This window comes from Lampetra fluviatilis, chromosome 31 (genome assembly GCF_964198595.1).
Source record: "Lampetra fluviatilis chromosome 31, kcLamFluv1.1, whole genome shotgun sequence".
NCBI lineage: Eukaryota > Metazoa > Chordata > Hyperoartia > Petromyzontiformes > Petromyzontidae > Lampetra > Lampetra fluviatilis.
This window is the reverse complement of record NC_136305.1, coordinates 3,208,278-3,224,737: the sequence shown is the minus strand read 5'-3', so window position 1 is coordinate 3,224,737 and position 16,460 is coordinate 3,208,278. Positions and strand designations below refer to the sequence as shown.

Below are 16,460 nucleotides of genomic sequence, written 5' to 3'. Positions count from 1 at the left end.
CTGGGTTCAATTCCTGGCAATGTGCAATATCAATTGGTGGTATCAGAAGGCCCCTTGTGCCGCCTGCCACATTAAATTGAGGAACAAAAAAGGTTGGCCAAGCACGATGCTGTGCAACACCATCATCGCCTTGTTTCCTAAATAATAGGTGCTCGCCGATAGGACTTGCCATAGAAGTGTTGGACCATCTATACTTTTGTGCAGTACATCGATTCCCACCATCTCCCCCAGGCACTCATTGTTTGTAGATGCGAAACGTCCCACAACGCATTGCGATCGGCACCAGTAGCGCACCAAGCCCCCATGATATACACGAGACAAGATAAAAGCAAAGTAGCATGTTTGCAAAAAATACAAACAAAACATAGATAGTACCGTTGTCTCGATGCACAAACAATATATACATGAACACGCATTACAGAATTAGCTTCATCTCAAGTGCACGGTCGTCTTTTCCTCCAACAACGTTGTTTTAAACGTACACTTTTTTTTGCAATTTATTACATAATGGTGGGAAAAGAAGACAAAACCAAACATACGAGTGGTGAAAATACTTCCTGCGAACATGACAGCACATTTAATGATGCAAAGCAAATACCATGTGGATTACTGGCTCCAAGAAATAAAAAGTACGCGAGATATCATTTCATTTGTTAAATTAATCAATCATTTTTTTAGTTATTCTATAGTTGTTGACACGACTGTGTGTGTGTGCGAGAGAGAGAGGCCAATTGTTAGTCTGCTGGCCATAGAACAGAGCAACAGCAGCATGCATTTCAGCAAGCGTGGTGCAAAACATCACGCGGCAACGACGACAACGACGACAATCACCCCGAATTAAATACAAAAAAATTAAGGCAAAGAAGTCACCACCACCCGGCGCAGATCCAGATTCAAGTTTTGACATCACAATGCGACATTGTCGTAAATCAGTGATGGGATCCTCTCCCCCCCATGTAGTTCGAAGCAATATTCCACAGTGTACAGCAAGTTAATCATAATTGTGCACAAGGAACATTTTTTTTACCTATTTAACACCAAACCCGCTGCCAATACTATTCAACAAGTTATTTTATATATTTGTGTTTTTATGTTTTTTTTGTACATTTTTTGCAACTAGTGATAAATTATAGCAGGCAGATGTTTTCCTCTGGCCAAAAAGCAAACATCTCTATGCATTCTTTCATCTATTCACTTTTTTATCGTCTAAATAAAAGCAGTAATGCATTACAAATATCATATTAAAAAAAAACTGCCATGTCAAAATTTCAAACTATATCATCACAATTTAAAGTTAAACAGTGATTAACAGTGATTAACATTCAGGTGATTTCCAATACAAGGCAAAATAACACTAATGGAGCTAAGTAGGGCAGATGGATCAAAACGTCTACAAGCCAACAAATTATTCTTAAAGTTTAATGTAATTGGTGTTAAAAATGTTTGGTTGTTATATTTGTTGAATCAATCAAATAAAACATTTCGTATAGTAATTCTTCCATCATCAACTGCAGCAACGCCCTGGCCTACAATATGATTTGGGGAAAAATGAAATTTAATTTTACACCAGTACGATTAAAAAAATATACGTAAAAAAAGTTAAGGATGTCAAAGGCTCAGCAAGTCACAGTGCATCCACCGAGGAAGCACCCAACACTTTGATGCCATCACAAAGGCCAATGATAATTTATCTCCATCACAACAGAAATATGAATTTTCTAGAAATACAAAGAACTGAACCGTGTGCTGTGTGTTATGGTAGCACAGTGCTCTTTGTAACATTTTGGTTCACAAATAGTAAATCTGGGGCCCAGAGTCAAGTTGCATAAAACCCTTCAGGACGTTTCCTGTTAGTTTTTTTTTTAAAGCAATGCAAGTTGAAGGGGGGGGGGAGGAAATCACTTCCTGTATTTTATGCAACCGACAACAGGGCCCAAGAGTTTAACAAAAACAGCACCTTGGTCATAATTGGGTGGGTGGTAAGAGTCACCAACATGCCAAAAATGCTTTTTGGTTTTGGCCATACGTAACGTAAAGAAATGTCTTTTGTTCAGTACATTTTTCCAAAATGCAAAAACATTTTTTTTGTATATATCGTTCTTCATATCTAATATTCAATCAAAATATTTTTTTGGCCACGAAAGAGTAATAGCAATGTTTCAATTAAATGACGAAGGACTGCAGCTCACAAAGGCATGCATCGCTTAATTCCACTGCAGCTTAAACGCCAATGCTTTATATCTTACTCTACGACACTGACTTTCTATATTAGAGCCCTCTGTAAATGAGACACAGGCAAAGCAAAAAAAAGATATAAATAACATAACCTCGGCAGAAGGGGGGGGGAAGTCACTCTCCAAACAGCCACAAACAGAAGCCGCCATTAACCTCTTGCTTGCAGGCGTGGAAAACTCCTTAAGCGAGCCCAATGAGTTTATTTCCACATGGAATTATACCAGTGTTGAATAAAAAAAAATATTAATGATGTGCCAACACGTTTTGTCACCACCATTACACATTCGTTTCTTCAGCAAGAGACATTCCGCTTCAGTTCAGCAAGTTATCGATTCGTGCCAGGGCTTAACCACCAAACAACTAAAATAAAAGCTGCATGCGTTCTTGTGGTTTGCAAATTTCCGTCAGCCACTGCATAGCAAATGGAAAGCCAACCTTCGGCCGTTCAGATACCCAAGAAAACAGGACGCAGAAATTCCAAAACGCACTACTTTTGTTTTCACCCTTTGCCGCAACATTATTCCTGGTCACTCGATGGAGCCAGACGAAGAAGGCTCTCACTGGGGAATTACCAAAACAGAAGCCGAGGTTGTGGCAATTAGGGCCAGCAATGACAATTTAAACTAGAGCCTCACACACACGTGTCCCCTTTCAGCCAATCACATAATCGCCTTGCTAAGTCACATTTGAGAATAACATCATAGCAGATTGACCGATGCCCAAGAATCGTCAGACTGTCTGTTAATTGCCTCCAGTTATGCACGATTATTATTATTCGGGCATTCCCTGACTGGACAGTCACATGATATGAAAAGAAAGCCTCTTTAGTGTTTACAGTGTATACAAAAGGTGTTGGTGGAGTCCAACCTTCGTGCCAAATTGTAGTTACGATGGTGGTTAAGAGAACAGTTTTCCTTGCACATGTTCTGATTTGCCCAAAGGTCTCCAAGTGAGATAACCTGCAAGATCTGTACAAGCACAACAGGCTGGTCCGAAACAGGGCTGGATGACTTCGACATCATCAAGTCAACATTTTAACCAGGACCTGCAGCACAAGTTAATCAAAGCAGTCTGAAATGGTTAAAACCACTTCAATTAGATTTTTTTTTATATATATGAGCATTTCTGCATTTCCCCATATGAAAGTACAGAATAACTTGTATGCTAAATTAAGTGGCCAAGTAGCATGTGGCATGCTTAACGCCACTCTGCAGAAGGCTGTCAATTTAGTGGCCGAGGAGAGGTCACTTGCTCACTTCCCAAACCTGAACAGTTTGAAATCAATTACCGAAGCTCACCAACGCCTGCTCAATGTCTGCTCTCCTTTAAACAATCAACACTGCTTACACGTTTCTCAATCTCATGACTGTTATCTCTAAATACAGTGCAAAAACTGTCCCGTCATCAATTAGTTTTTTAATACCTTTTTTGACCACTATGCTACGATAATTGGATTTGACTTCAAGAGCCTGTATATTCCCAGCACTCTGGCAACATTTACCACCTGATAAACCAGCATTCAGTTTGTTTTTCACAAGTAGCTGATTCATATGATGTTCCAGTTTTATAATCATCGCTTAGACTGTATTTTGTGATTTGTCAGATCTACTCTATAAGCCATTTATATTCATTATTTAGATATACAACTTTTTGTCACTTAACAGCAATAGCGTCTTTGACACAGGTAACACACTATGTACAGTTAATATTATCAATCGCTGTGGTTATTTGATTTTCGCCAACAGATTGGCATATGTACACATGACATTGCAGGTCTGGCCGACTTTAACATGTAAGCGATGCACAGAATGGCAAGCACCGAGAAACGCTGCCGCAATAAATAAACAGGCTTTTATTAACTGTACGTTATTTTGGCCTGTACATGCCTCACGTTGTCGAAGAGACGAGATGATGGACAATATCATACTTCACATAAAGACAGCTTGGTGTTTTTTCCTTTAATTTTTTTTTGTCTGTAACGAACACAAGGCATTTCTAGTGCTTCAAAAACGCAGCGCCAAAAAAAAATGGGGATTCATACAACCCTCCGAAATTTTTGCGCTCGCGCGCTCATTCCAGCCCCTACGGTATAAGCGCGCTCAACTCTGCCTTGCAACTAACCATGACCGCAACGTTCTTTAAATCGTGGTATATCGCGTTGAGTTTTAAAGCAACCCGGGTTGGGTTCTATTTACACCAAAAAAAATGTCCACGTTTTTGGGTATTTTAACCAAACGCACCAATTCAGGGTGAACCACAATGGGCCAACCACAATGGGCAAACCACAAAGGGCAAACCACAATGGGCAAACCACAATGGGCAAACCACAATGGGCCAACCACAATGGGCAAACCACAATGGGCAAACCACAATGGGCGAACCACAATGGGCGAACCACAATGGGCGAACCACAATGGGCGAACCACAATGGGCAAACCACAATGGGCAAACCACAATGGGTAAACCCACAATGGGAAAACCACAATGGGCAAACCACAATGGGTAAACCACAATGGGCAAACCACAATGGGTAAACCCACAATGGGTAAACCCACAATGGGCAAACCCACAATGGGTAAAGCACAATGGGTAGACTACAATGGGTAGACCACAATGGGTAAACCACAATGGGCAAACCACACTGTAATGAGGGGGACGAGTGGGGGGGGGGGGGCTTATCCACCCAAGCACGTGGGCTGCGCCGGTTCAATCGCATGCATCCCGCCAACTCATGCGATGGTTGCCTGCACCTTTGAAATGCACGCTTTTCAATTTCTTTCTTTGAAGAGTTATTTTACCGCATCACATCGGGGGGGGGGGGGGGGGGGGAGGTGTTAGAGAAAAAAAAACAAGTCAAAATGAAACGTAAGCAAAGTTTTGCTCACTCCATCAAATCGCTTGTTGTTGGAAGGAATCTTTCCATGAAATTACATGCTGTGTGGGCGCATTTCCCAATAGCATGGCAGCAGGCCATGACATCTGTCCATTACCTGGCATCGAATATTATCGGCTGAAAAAGCCCCCCATGTTGTTTGAGAAAAAAACAAACACCGAGTTAAAACAATGGCTTTGGAACAGTAGTATTCAGATTTTTGAATTAAACTATTGCACATATAAAGCCCATCATTATTTAAAGATTACCAGATTGTTATATATATTTTTTTTCAAAAAATGTTGAAATGTTTGCTGCCCATTTTTCTTGCCAGCAGGTTGCCTGAGCGCGAGGATATATTCGACTTTTAAACAATGGGTAACGCCTGCTTTAAATAAATATGTATGCTCTGCACTACGTGTGCACAATGCACGATTGACAATGGTATATATTTAGTAGAATTGCACAGCAGTGTGATAGAAACGTTGCGCATTTTGCATATATTATCTCACAATGGGGAGGAAAAAATAAAGGGGGCTGGGGAGAATAGAAAAAAATGACCACTTTGGTGTCCAACTTGTACCTGTAAACCCATGTTTGAGTGGTGTTGTACTGACTGTAGATGTTCCTTTTCTTTGTCGCACCGACCACCACCCTTCTAAAGAAATGGGCATGTACACACCGTAGCATCGGCAATGCCTTGCATTTCAAGTGCAAAATGTCGTGGTCAAGCCTGGAAAAAAGTTAAGACTTATATTCATCGTCTTCCGTGTGTTTTTCTCCCTCTATTCGCAATCAAAACTCTCTCACCGCACGTAGGGAAGGGGTCTTGTCTGGTTGAGCGCTCTGCCCTTGGTGTGGTAGAATTTATTATTTATCTTTTCCTGCCACCTCCCATCCTCCAACACCGTCTCACAGAGGTCAAGAGGGGCAGAGCTGCCCCCCCCCGCTCGCTGCCAAGCCCAGGTCACTTTGGCGACTTGGGTGGCGGCGTGCCGTGCTCCCGGCTGGCGCGACGCCCTCCGTGGTACCAGCCCTGTGGAGAAGGCCGTCGCGCCATTGCCGCCCTCCCGCCGACAACCCCGGCGAGCCGCTGTGGCTCGCGCGAGTCGCGAGATGAACGCACGTCCGTCTTGTCTGCCACCGCCGCGCCTTCGGCGGCGGCCCTGCCCTGACCGTCACGCCTGCTGATTCCATCGCTGCCACAAGCCACGGCGTTGTTGGAGGAGTTGGACTGGACACTGTTGTTGCTGCTGCTGCTGCTGGTCTTGTGTTCCCGTGCCAAGGGCTGGGAATGAGGCTGTGCTGGCAGTTGGACAGTGCCGTCCTTCAGCGCTCTCTGGCAGATCTCGGCGTAACTGAGTTTCTTCGGTTCCTGGTTTGATCAATAAAACACACAGACATAGACACACACACAACTCAGATGTACAGTTCATTGATTACCAAAAGAGCCCTTATTACCTTCACAGAGGCCTAGTTTCTCATCCTTCATGCTGCACAGCAGTGGACTATATTCTGGAAGACAATTATGAATCCGAGTCGCGTCAACTTCTACAAAGAAAGCGACATTCAACTCGTTACACTAAGTTTGAGTGTCACCACTTTTAAATGTGGATTGTTTATTATCTGGGCACTCCAGTTTCCTTCCACACACAAAAAAAATGCTAAAATAACATGGACAAATACCTCAAAAGCATGATCAGTGGAGTTTTTAATGGCCATTAAATAGGTATTTTATTATCATACGAGTTTAGTGATAGGCACCTTTGCTCTTTGGTTGTGCTGTGTGCACTTTGCATATTTTGCTGATGACCAATTCACACGGAATGTAGCCGAGGTCATCAAACCTCAAGCTAAATAAGGGTTAAGCAGAGACGGTGGACACTACACCTCAATGACAGAATAACAGTACTGTAGTATCCATAAGAGGTTTTTTGTGTTAGATCGCGTAAATATAAATGTGTCGTCAAACCCACCACCACCCGACACAGCCAATTAACAAGGTTTTTCAAGTAAACAAAATATCCAAATTCGTTACTAGCTCAGCAAACCGGTGTGTTGTAGAGTAAACACACATTTACAATGGTAATGTTACTGTACCTCTATGCTTCACAACGAATTTACCCCCATGTCAACCCTTCAAAATTAACCCTCAAGACCCCCGCACAGTGTGGAGAGAGCCCCCCATCCAGAATAGGACTGACAGAGGACTGACAAAAGGGCTGTACACGGGTATCTGGATTGTTGGTCGGTTGCTTTAGCTCGTGTGTATATTTGGTGGCTGGAGGGAAGGCGGCAGCATTTTAAAAGCAGGTCCGTCTACCCGCATAACACTGTCCACGTTTCCATTTTCAGCGATGCACTTTGAGAAACGACCTCTCACCTGCACATCTGTGGGGCTGCCGATGCTGCTGCTGCCGCTGGTGCTGCTGCTGCTGCTGCCACCACCTGCAGGGGATGCTGGCTGGGGCTGGGACTGGGGCTGGGGCGGAGGCTGGGGCTGGGGTTGCGGTTGAGGCTGAGGCGATGCGGGCTGTCCGTGTGTGGCTCGCGGCTGCGGAGACTTTGGCGGATGCTTCACGTCTGCCACAGTGGCTGCTGCTACCGCCACCGTCGCCATGCTACTCCTGCTCTCACTGCGACACATGGACGACGATCTCTGAGCGCTGCGATCCAACGCAACAACTAACGACGTTTCCACGGCAGGGTGGGACTTATCAGCAGTAATGCCTAAACAACTTTAGCATGCATTACCCCTGAAAGAGTTACACGGAATTGTATGTACACTTTATAAATGGCTTACTTTTTGCAGGCAGGAAGGAGCGGCATATTGTCAGCCGTCTCATTGTGCAGTGAAGGTTTTAAATGGGCCAAAGGCGGCAAGGGTCATGTTCCAAATAATAAAGACATTACACATAGCATGCTGCTCCTTCGTAATTGCCAAGTCTCCCTCGAAATAACATTTTCGTCTCAATGGGCTCTCATCTAAAATAATGGTAGCAATTAAGGGGAGTGATACAGACCTGACGGTTTTCACAGTTGGGGAATTCAAGGGGCTGATGGCCAAGGCTTGTGTGCTCTCCGCTCCCTCTCTCGCGTCCACCGTCGAATTCGAGTTCTCGTCATTATTTGCGTGCTGAAATAAAACACAATGCCATCGTGTACGATGAGGACAAAACATTTTGGAAAAGCTCACCTGGAGTGAATTCCGAAAAACAACTCAGAATCGAGCGTCTCTCGTTACTTAAAACACACGTTCAATTCTCCCAAATGTAACGCTGGAAGAAAAGCTCAGTTATCATATCAATAAAAGTCCATTACTCAATACCGAAACGTAAAACGGTACACGCTCCAATAATTGTCCACAATCCTGGTAATTAAAAGAGCCGACTTATATTATTTGGTAATTTAGATATTTATATTCCAATTGTGCTTATTGATATCATATGGGGGATGAAAAGAATTTCCTTTCGGAACTCTCCCAGAAAGCAGTCTTATCACCACCCCACGTTATAGAAAGGCCACATTGGTGGGCGACATCACAAAACAACTTCCGAGATGCCTCCAATAACTTATTGTCCACACGTGAGGTACTGCACCCAAATGCTGCGATAGAGATGCACACACGAGACTCCTCTTGCTGCAAAGGTGAGGGACGTTTAATTAAAGGTGTACAATTGTGTCGGGGTGAGAAGGACACTGGTAAGTTACTATGGATACAGATCTGCAGAACACAACACTATATTTTCTTGGTTCTTTCGGTAAAGTCACGTAGAAGAGAAATAATATGCGACTTTACCGAAAGAACCAAGAATATAAATCCCTGCAGTCACGAAATCTTTAAATCAACACACCACTGTTGAAGTAAACGTGATACAGTGGCTGCAAGTACTATATGCATGAAGATTAATTTACAAGTTAGAGTGAACCCTATTCCTCAATATTCAACTTGGCCTGAATGAAGATTGCTTTTTGCATTCACAAGTGTGCTTTTGCAAGCGATGCCGTCAGCAGCATTTATACACACAGCCTTGTATATAATGCAACAGGACTGTTACGAGAATAATTCAGGACGCATTAAACCTATTTTTCATATCCCCCTTGGGCACATTCATGCCACGGTCAATCAAGCATTGTATGTGTGTATGTGCTGCTCTCATGACACACAGGCATCCCCCTGTCACACCTCCTCCTCCTCAGGAAACTCAAAAGTCAGAAGGGCAAGAAGATGACAAAGATGGACATGGTAGAATACCATCAAGAGCAAACCCAGTTCAGCATGGAGAAACTCACAAGAGCGAGTGCTGTGATGAGGACGTGCTCTAACCCAGTGACGACACCAACGGATAGACACGTGCCCATGAAATAGTACCAAATTGAGGCAAGTCAGTGCAATGGGGGCTCAATTCTTATAAGTACCTTTTCTCTGGGAATCCCTCGTACGACGTCAGCCATGCGATTCTCAAACACCCCATCCGGCCGGATGCTTTGAGAAGCGCCAGGTAGAGGGGGGAAGTTGGATGGGGCCAGCTCAAAGTCCGGCTCGGGTATAACTGGGGCAGGAGGACTGGGCTGGTGGACGGTAAACAGGCGGCATGCAAACAAACACGTGATTTTTCGATTTAAAGCTTTCGTGACTGCAGGGATTCATCTTCTTGGTTCTTTCGGTAAAGTCACATAGAAGGGAAGTAATAAAATAATTTAATTATGTTTTATTTTTATTATTTTATTACTTCCCTTCTACGTGACTTTACCGAAAGAACCAAGAAGATGAAACACGTGATTATCTACAAGCCTGCGGTCATCACATTACCTAATATAAGCAGGTAAAGTTTAAAGGTATTTTTTAAGTCAATCATCCAATATTTAGATAAGTTTTGTTCAGTGACTGCCAATTCACTTTCAGCATACGTTTTTATTATTACTGCTATTATCAGCTCTGTCCATCCCTACCTGTAATTTCCAAGTTAAGCACTGCCTTAACTGTGCATACCTGTTTAACACGTAGGTTTTATCATGTACTCTCACGAGGAGTTGTGTAATCTTCTTGGTTCTTTCGGTAAAGTCACGTAGAATGGAAATAATAAAACATAATAAAATAATATTTTTATTTTTTTATTATTTCCATTCTACGTGACTTTACCGAAATAACCAAGAAGATGAATCCCTGCAGTCACGAAAGCTTTACATCGAGTTTTGTAATATTGCAAGTTCATTATTGGCTGAGCAGAGGACAAAGAATTATGATTGGTGACCGGCTAACATTTATGACCATTGAACAATACTTTCCCTACCACACGATGCATGACTTTGTATATATTTGTAAAAAAACAGATCTTGAAAAGAGCAATATACTATTTAGATACATGTGAGAATTGCCATGTAAACAATATATTTGTAAATCTCAAATATGCCAAGTCAATTGCGCGATCGTGCTTCAGCCATGAATGTGACTTTAATTGAATTCTTACATATTCTTGGTTCTTTTGGTAAAGTCACGTAGAAGAGAAATATAAAAATAAAAAAATAGATTTAATTCTTACAGCCATTCGTTCTTCTTCTTTTCTCCTCCGGCCTCCTGTCCTGTAGCCGTTCCGACTGAGACGGTAAAACATAGCGCAAATGAGAAGACCAAAATTAAGGCTTGCTTAGATCCTATACACTTTGTACATCAACTTGCAGCATATAACTTGGGTAATAATGTGATGTTACACTACCCTCTTGTGGAATATATGAGAACTGCAAAGATTACGCTCGACAACCATAACCAGAGCGTATTTACGCGATCTAACCCAAAACCCCCCCTATATTATGGACGATATTGCTCGCGAAAGCCTACGTGTTAAACATAACCAGAGCATTTGAACGTGCCTCAAAAGGACGGAGGCAGTGTGTGTGTGTGTTTTTTTTAGAAAGCACGCTTTCTAACCAGGGAATGTGTTTTTTTTATTACGTTCGTCTTGTTTGCTATACCTTCCCCGGGCTAAGGGCGCGTGCCCTTCTGCCGAGTTGCTGTCCGCTCGAGGTGACCCCGCGTCCTTCCGGCTGTAACCGCCGCCGCCGCCGCTCACGCCTGTGCCCGCACTGCCGTGCGCCGTAAAGCTGTACCGCGTCGCGGGCTGCGGGCTGCTGTCCCCGCCGTTGGGCAGCGCCTGGTCGCACGCGGGGGACGTGGCGGCGGTCGCCAGCGGAGTGCCACCCTCCGAGGCCGAGCGCTCACTACCGCTCGCCCTTCCGTGAGGCTTGCCTTGGTGTCTGAGGTTGGGGGGGGGGAAGAGAACCAGAAGGGAGAGAGATCATTCGTCATTATAATCACACTCCATGACATGCCTCCGAGGTCTCATGCTAACCCGCAGTAAATTATGGAAGCATATCTCAATGGAAACAAATTATAAATTTGCGGCAAGGGATGACAATGCGGGCTGGCAGTTTCTCCAATTGACCATCCAGGATTAGTTAGAAGTCATGCCGGACTTGTTCTAAATTAATGCAGTGGCATTTTGCAAATGTTATGATGAGTGGACAATTGTTTGGTATCAATAAACACACCAAAACAATGCACGATGGCATGTCAAGTTTTTTCAAAAACCTTATTTGAATACAGCAGAGGAAATTGTAGATGTCTTATTGAAATCTTCATTTCAGCAATTTCTATTGACATGCATGATTGTAAGAACAGATCTTTTTTAATACAAGATATTAATGATCACAGAACTGCACAGCAAAAAAAAATATTATCGATAAATGCATTACCTAAGCTTCATGTTATGGTTCATGGATGAGATGGTGCCAAGGTTTGAACTAAAGCCTCAGATTTCTAAGAAAATGTGTAACATTTGATGCTTAAAAGCTAATGAAGCCAAAAGGTGATACCATTTTGTACACATCAGCAGTGTGGTTAAGAAGAAGTTGGATTAAACGTGCCATGCGTTAGGGCAGTACTTAGCACGCATATAGTTCAATAAATATTCATTTTCATTTTGATTAAAACAGTCTTTTCAGACACCAGGGCACACATTTGCTTCACAGAATAAAGTATAATCAACATCAGAAATGTGAGCTGGAATAATTGATTTAGACCATTTACCATTTTAAGCAGTGGAAAATACCATGTGAGCAATACATCATGACCGACTTAATGAAGAAATGTCAAATGTCATCATTCTGAAGAAATCCCAAAGCTCCAGTTATTCTTTAAAACAGCGGGTACAGTGATGGGTTATCATTTGCAAAGCTTGATGTTAGAGAATGGCCAAATTAAAATGACCATCTGCCAAATCATTTTGCATTAACTATTTGTAGTGTTAACCAAGCAGTAGTGAAACGCGCCTTCAATTAAATATAACACGAGTCACAACAAAACAAATGAAAAATCAATTGAACGCACCGCATATTTCAAATTTCTCCTATAAAAACAAGCCATGTCGCTGCCAAACAACACACACGTGAAACGCACGCGAGCGCGTCACATCATTTTCTGATGCTTTGAGATAAACATTTGCGTGGCCGCACGCATTCGCCTGGATAAAGGAGCGGCATGAAATACATGGCCTGAAGTGCACAAAAAAGTACCTGTAGTTATTAACACCCTTCCTGCTGAACAGAGGCATTCTACAGCATCACAAGGAACAAGGAAGACAGCATTAGCACATAGGTTACCCGTGTACAAAGTGATGAAATTGAACACTGCCAGGACTCAAGACAAATGGCAGCAACCTGCTTTTTTAGAAATAGGCCCTGCCCTTTACAGAGACTGAGAACGTGGAAATAAAAATGTTAATTGCGTAGCTCAAATCAAGACTATGACTGTACACGATAAGATCTTTTTTTTTGTATTGTCTCGTACCTTGCTGGTTGAGTTGTTTTCATCACGGTTAAAGAAGCATTAGGAACAAAACCGCTCCAGTGTTTGGAAATGTGTGTGCAAGCACGTATATCTGCTTTGTCAACACGGCAATGTCAGCAACATCGTGCTTTGCAGTTGAGCATGCATGCGAGTGAAATTCGAGCATGGCTTGTCTCAAAACACACTTTTGACACAAGTGTGCACGATGTGCGCAATTCTGTTTTGCCAAGGACAGACTAAAGAAGCGACCTTAATTTCACCGCACCGCCCTGCTTTGTAATGTCCTACTATTTGAATGAAGGGGGCCAAATTGAGAGGTATCCAAGTCTCGGCCCTGGGAGTCACTTTTGACAACTGACCCGAGTTGCACCCTTCACCAAGAAAATGTGCAAGATCTTGCAGCAGGCGACATGCAAACGCTGCTATGTGCTCGCCACTGGAAGGCCATTTTGACTTTGGTGGGCCGACAACACAAAATATTTTAAAAAGAGGATTTACAAATGCACGTGCATACAAACCGATGCCACTAGAAGTTCCGCCAGTTTTACGGTAGCTTTCTCCACACATTCATGATGCCGAACAGTAGTCCGAGGAGGAATGCTTTTGGTTTGGAGGGGAAATCAATCAAAAGCATTTATCCTTTCCCTTTTGCTGTACAACAATGGGAAGATAACTATACCGCATGCAACCATTCTTAATACAAATTATGTACATAATGTAATATTTATCCAGCAGCTCCGGTGATCAAAGATCATACAGAAAGAGTGCTGATGGTATTTTTTTTATTTACCTAAATAGCAAACCAAAAATAGCCCCCTCATACCTGTTGATTAAAAAAAAAATCACAGCTGATACCGTAAACTCGGGAAACACCAAGACAGCATGCCAACAGGCAAGACAGTTAAAGAATTGCGAAATGCTTGCCTGCTGGAAGAATGAAAAGCAGCTAACTAAATCTAAATGCAAAAGATGTCAACCATATCTGATGTGTCCAAGGACCATTTCTCACTCCACAAAGTCACGAGCAACAAAAGTCTTCGGAACCAAATTTTTCAACGATGCTGGTGCGGAAAGGCAACATGTGCTTCGTGGCAACACACAAAGATTGACTGTCAGCAATGAGTCTTTTGCCCACCTGCTGCGAGTGTAGAGGTGTCTGATGTGATTCTGAGGAGCTGGTATTGGTTTAAACGGCGAAGGCGAGGTGAACCCGTTCAGGAAGCCACTGCTTGGAAACTGCGCCTTTGAAAAGCGGAACACGAAGAAAATGCATTTGTTGTTATATTTGTACGCGGTCATTTGCTTGCTCCGTCATATGTTGCACTGCTATCTTTATATCCGAGATGCCCAAGTCAGTTTGGTTAATATTGAACTGGCTTTCTCCCGCACCGAGCGTTATGGTATCACGCTCTGGTATCAGTGCCAAGGCGTGTTTTGATGGATTACAATAAAAAAATATTCCTCCTACTTTCCATCTGCGCAATTAAACATCAAGCACACAGGTGTGACAACTGTTAAAAGTCAATATAGTTAAGGAGTGCGCTTTTTGCATTGCAAACTTACTTTTCCCTTTACTCTACCTCTGCTACGTAATAAAATTACTCGATATATAGCACAATGTTCGTATCATAATACATTAAAGTGATTCATCTAGTTGGGTACCAATCTCATTGATATATTAATCCGCACTAATGTTATCAGCAGACTGAAATTCAGAAGTAATAAAAATATATTTTTTAAATATCCATCTACCATGGCCATTGGCGATATTTTAGCATTGAACATCCATCACATTCGATATTATGTTGCCGTACAGAACACGTGATAATTGCCACTGCATCAGTGATGATACATTGGCTACCACGATAAGTATGGTAATATTTTTAAATGCAAACGATTAACACAGAATGGTAAAAAGAGATGTAATGCCCCTTTTAGCTTTCCCCAAGTCAAACAAATCCAGTGATGATTTACAACGAAAAGAAACCACGTAGTTTTAAAGAAATATTTCACAAAAAGAAATCCGTCCTCACTGTACAGACTAGTGCTGAGAAATTAGTTTAATTAGTCTTGTAACTTATTTGGCATATTAACACAGCATAGAGCAAGTTTTCAAGACTGATGTGGTGGGGGATGTGTTTCCAACAGAGGGCAGTGTAACCAACCATGCTTATTGCACCTCAGGATTAGCATGGTTGGCTACGTACGGTGCGAAAGACGTTCAACATACATAGTGTAACTACATTTATTTTCGTACTGGAATATACTGCATCCCAAAATCTATGCTCCCCGCCTTCACCAACGAACAATGATCAGTGTGGCGAAATATGGTTAATTAACCACGACTCGTGAAGCATGGAGGGGTTCTCACCTTCCAATGGACTGACAAAACGGCTGTACACGTACAAAAAAACATCACCATGAAGCCCTCAAGGAAAATGTCAAATTAAATGGTAAGATTTCAATCACTCACAATTCCAGCACAATTATTTGGGAAAAAAAAAAGGCACCAGGATCAGCCTTGTGGGCATCCACTGCCGATTCCCTCGTGTAAACTCTTGACACTGGATAATCACACACTGATGCACGTTACACGCTTCAGCTCGTGCACAAATCTTCCGTCCCCATTTGCCCTCGCTGCCTCTTCAACACAGTGGAGGGACTTCTACAGGATCGACAGGGGGAAGCCTTCTCACCAGCGGCCCTTCGAAGTAAGCAGATGACGGGGGCCAGACCGGTGGAGGAAGCACGCCATAGAAGCCAAACTGCTGTGGCGTGCTGTATATGGGCTGCAGGTAGACTGGTGTAGCAAAGCGCTGCTGTTGTTGCTGCTGCTGCTGTTGCTGCAGGGGGTACATGCTGATCTCTGCTTGCCGGAAGCCATTCTTGGGCAGGAACGTGTTGATAGCAATGGGCTTGGCCTTGATGCGAGCCTGGGATGGGGTTACAGATGGGGGGGGGGGGAATTGGCACCGACCTGACGTTGCATTAAAGATTAAAGCGAATGAAGAGATATCTAGTGCTGTGGGATTAGTAATTTCATGATGTCAGTTAACAGACTGCGACAAGCCCGTTACCATGATGGGCTTTCCCAGGAAGGTTTTCACTTCTTCTCGCAGGTACTTGAATGCCTGTCATAAAAAAACAAAAATATCAACTGCTCTAAAACACAGATTTTTTTTCTTACTTTCTCTAGTAAGTGGTTGGGTCAGACCGAAACAATTAAGCTATAAAATATCACATTTGAGAAAAGAACGGCTGCACAATAAATATAATACATTTTAATTTTAAATATGGCACAACACCACACGCATTGTAAAACAGGGCAACGTGGCCTCTTCACAACACTACATGGTGGCGTGGTAAGAGTGGCATCTCCCAAGGCATGCGTTCACCTGTTGGGCGTCCGTGTCCGACTCAAAGGTGATGTACCAGCTGTTGTTGTGAGCAAACTCACAGCTGATGAACCTCGGGCACTGTTCACCCCCAAACAAGGCCTCAACCTCC

The 16,460-nt window shown here is 43.0% G+C and overlaps 1 protein-coding gene across 5 annotated transcripts in view; it reads right to left on the bottom strand.

The window, feature by feature from the left end:
* Positions 1–325: 325 nt before the first annotated feature.
* The window catches only part of LOC144943456 (la-related protein 4-like), a 58,069-nt gene continuing 41,934 nt past the window's right edge, over positions 326–16,460 (bottom strand). For 3 of the 5 annotated variants that reach the window (XM_078870888.1, XM_078870889.1, XM_078870892.1), the window contains 11 exons: positions 16,349–16,459; positions 16,031–16,084; positions 15,650–15,886; positions 14,089–14,195; positions 12,680–12,718; positions 11,081–11,362; positions 10,651–10,705; positions 9,527–9,679; positions 8,131–8,243; positions 7,491–7,743; positions 326–6,482 (listed from right to left, as the gene is read on the bottom strand). In XM_078870888.1, the coding sequence (XP_078727014.1) occupies positions 6,075–6,482; positions 7,491–7,743; positions 8,131–8,243; positions 9,527–9,679; positions 10,651–10,705; positions 11,081–11,362; positions 12,680–12,718; positions 14,089–14,195; positions 15,650–15,886; positions 16,031–16,084; positions 16,349–16,459 (1,812 nt within the window). In that variant the 3' untranslated portion in view covers positions 326–6,074. The remainder of the gene's footprint in view (positions 6,483–7,490; positions 7,744–8,130; positions 8,244–9,526; positions 9,680–10,650; positions 10,706–11,080; positions 11,363–12,679; positions 12,719–14,088; positions 14,196–15,649; positions 15,887–16,030; positions 16,085–16,348; position 16,460) is intronic. The other 2 variants (XM_078870890.1, XM_078870891.1) reach the window with 2 other exon arrangements.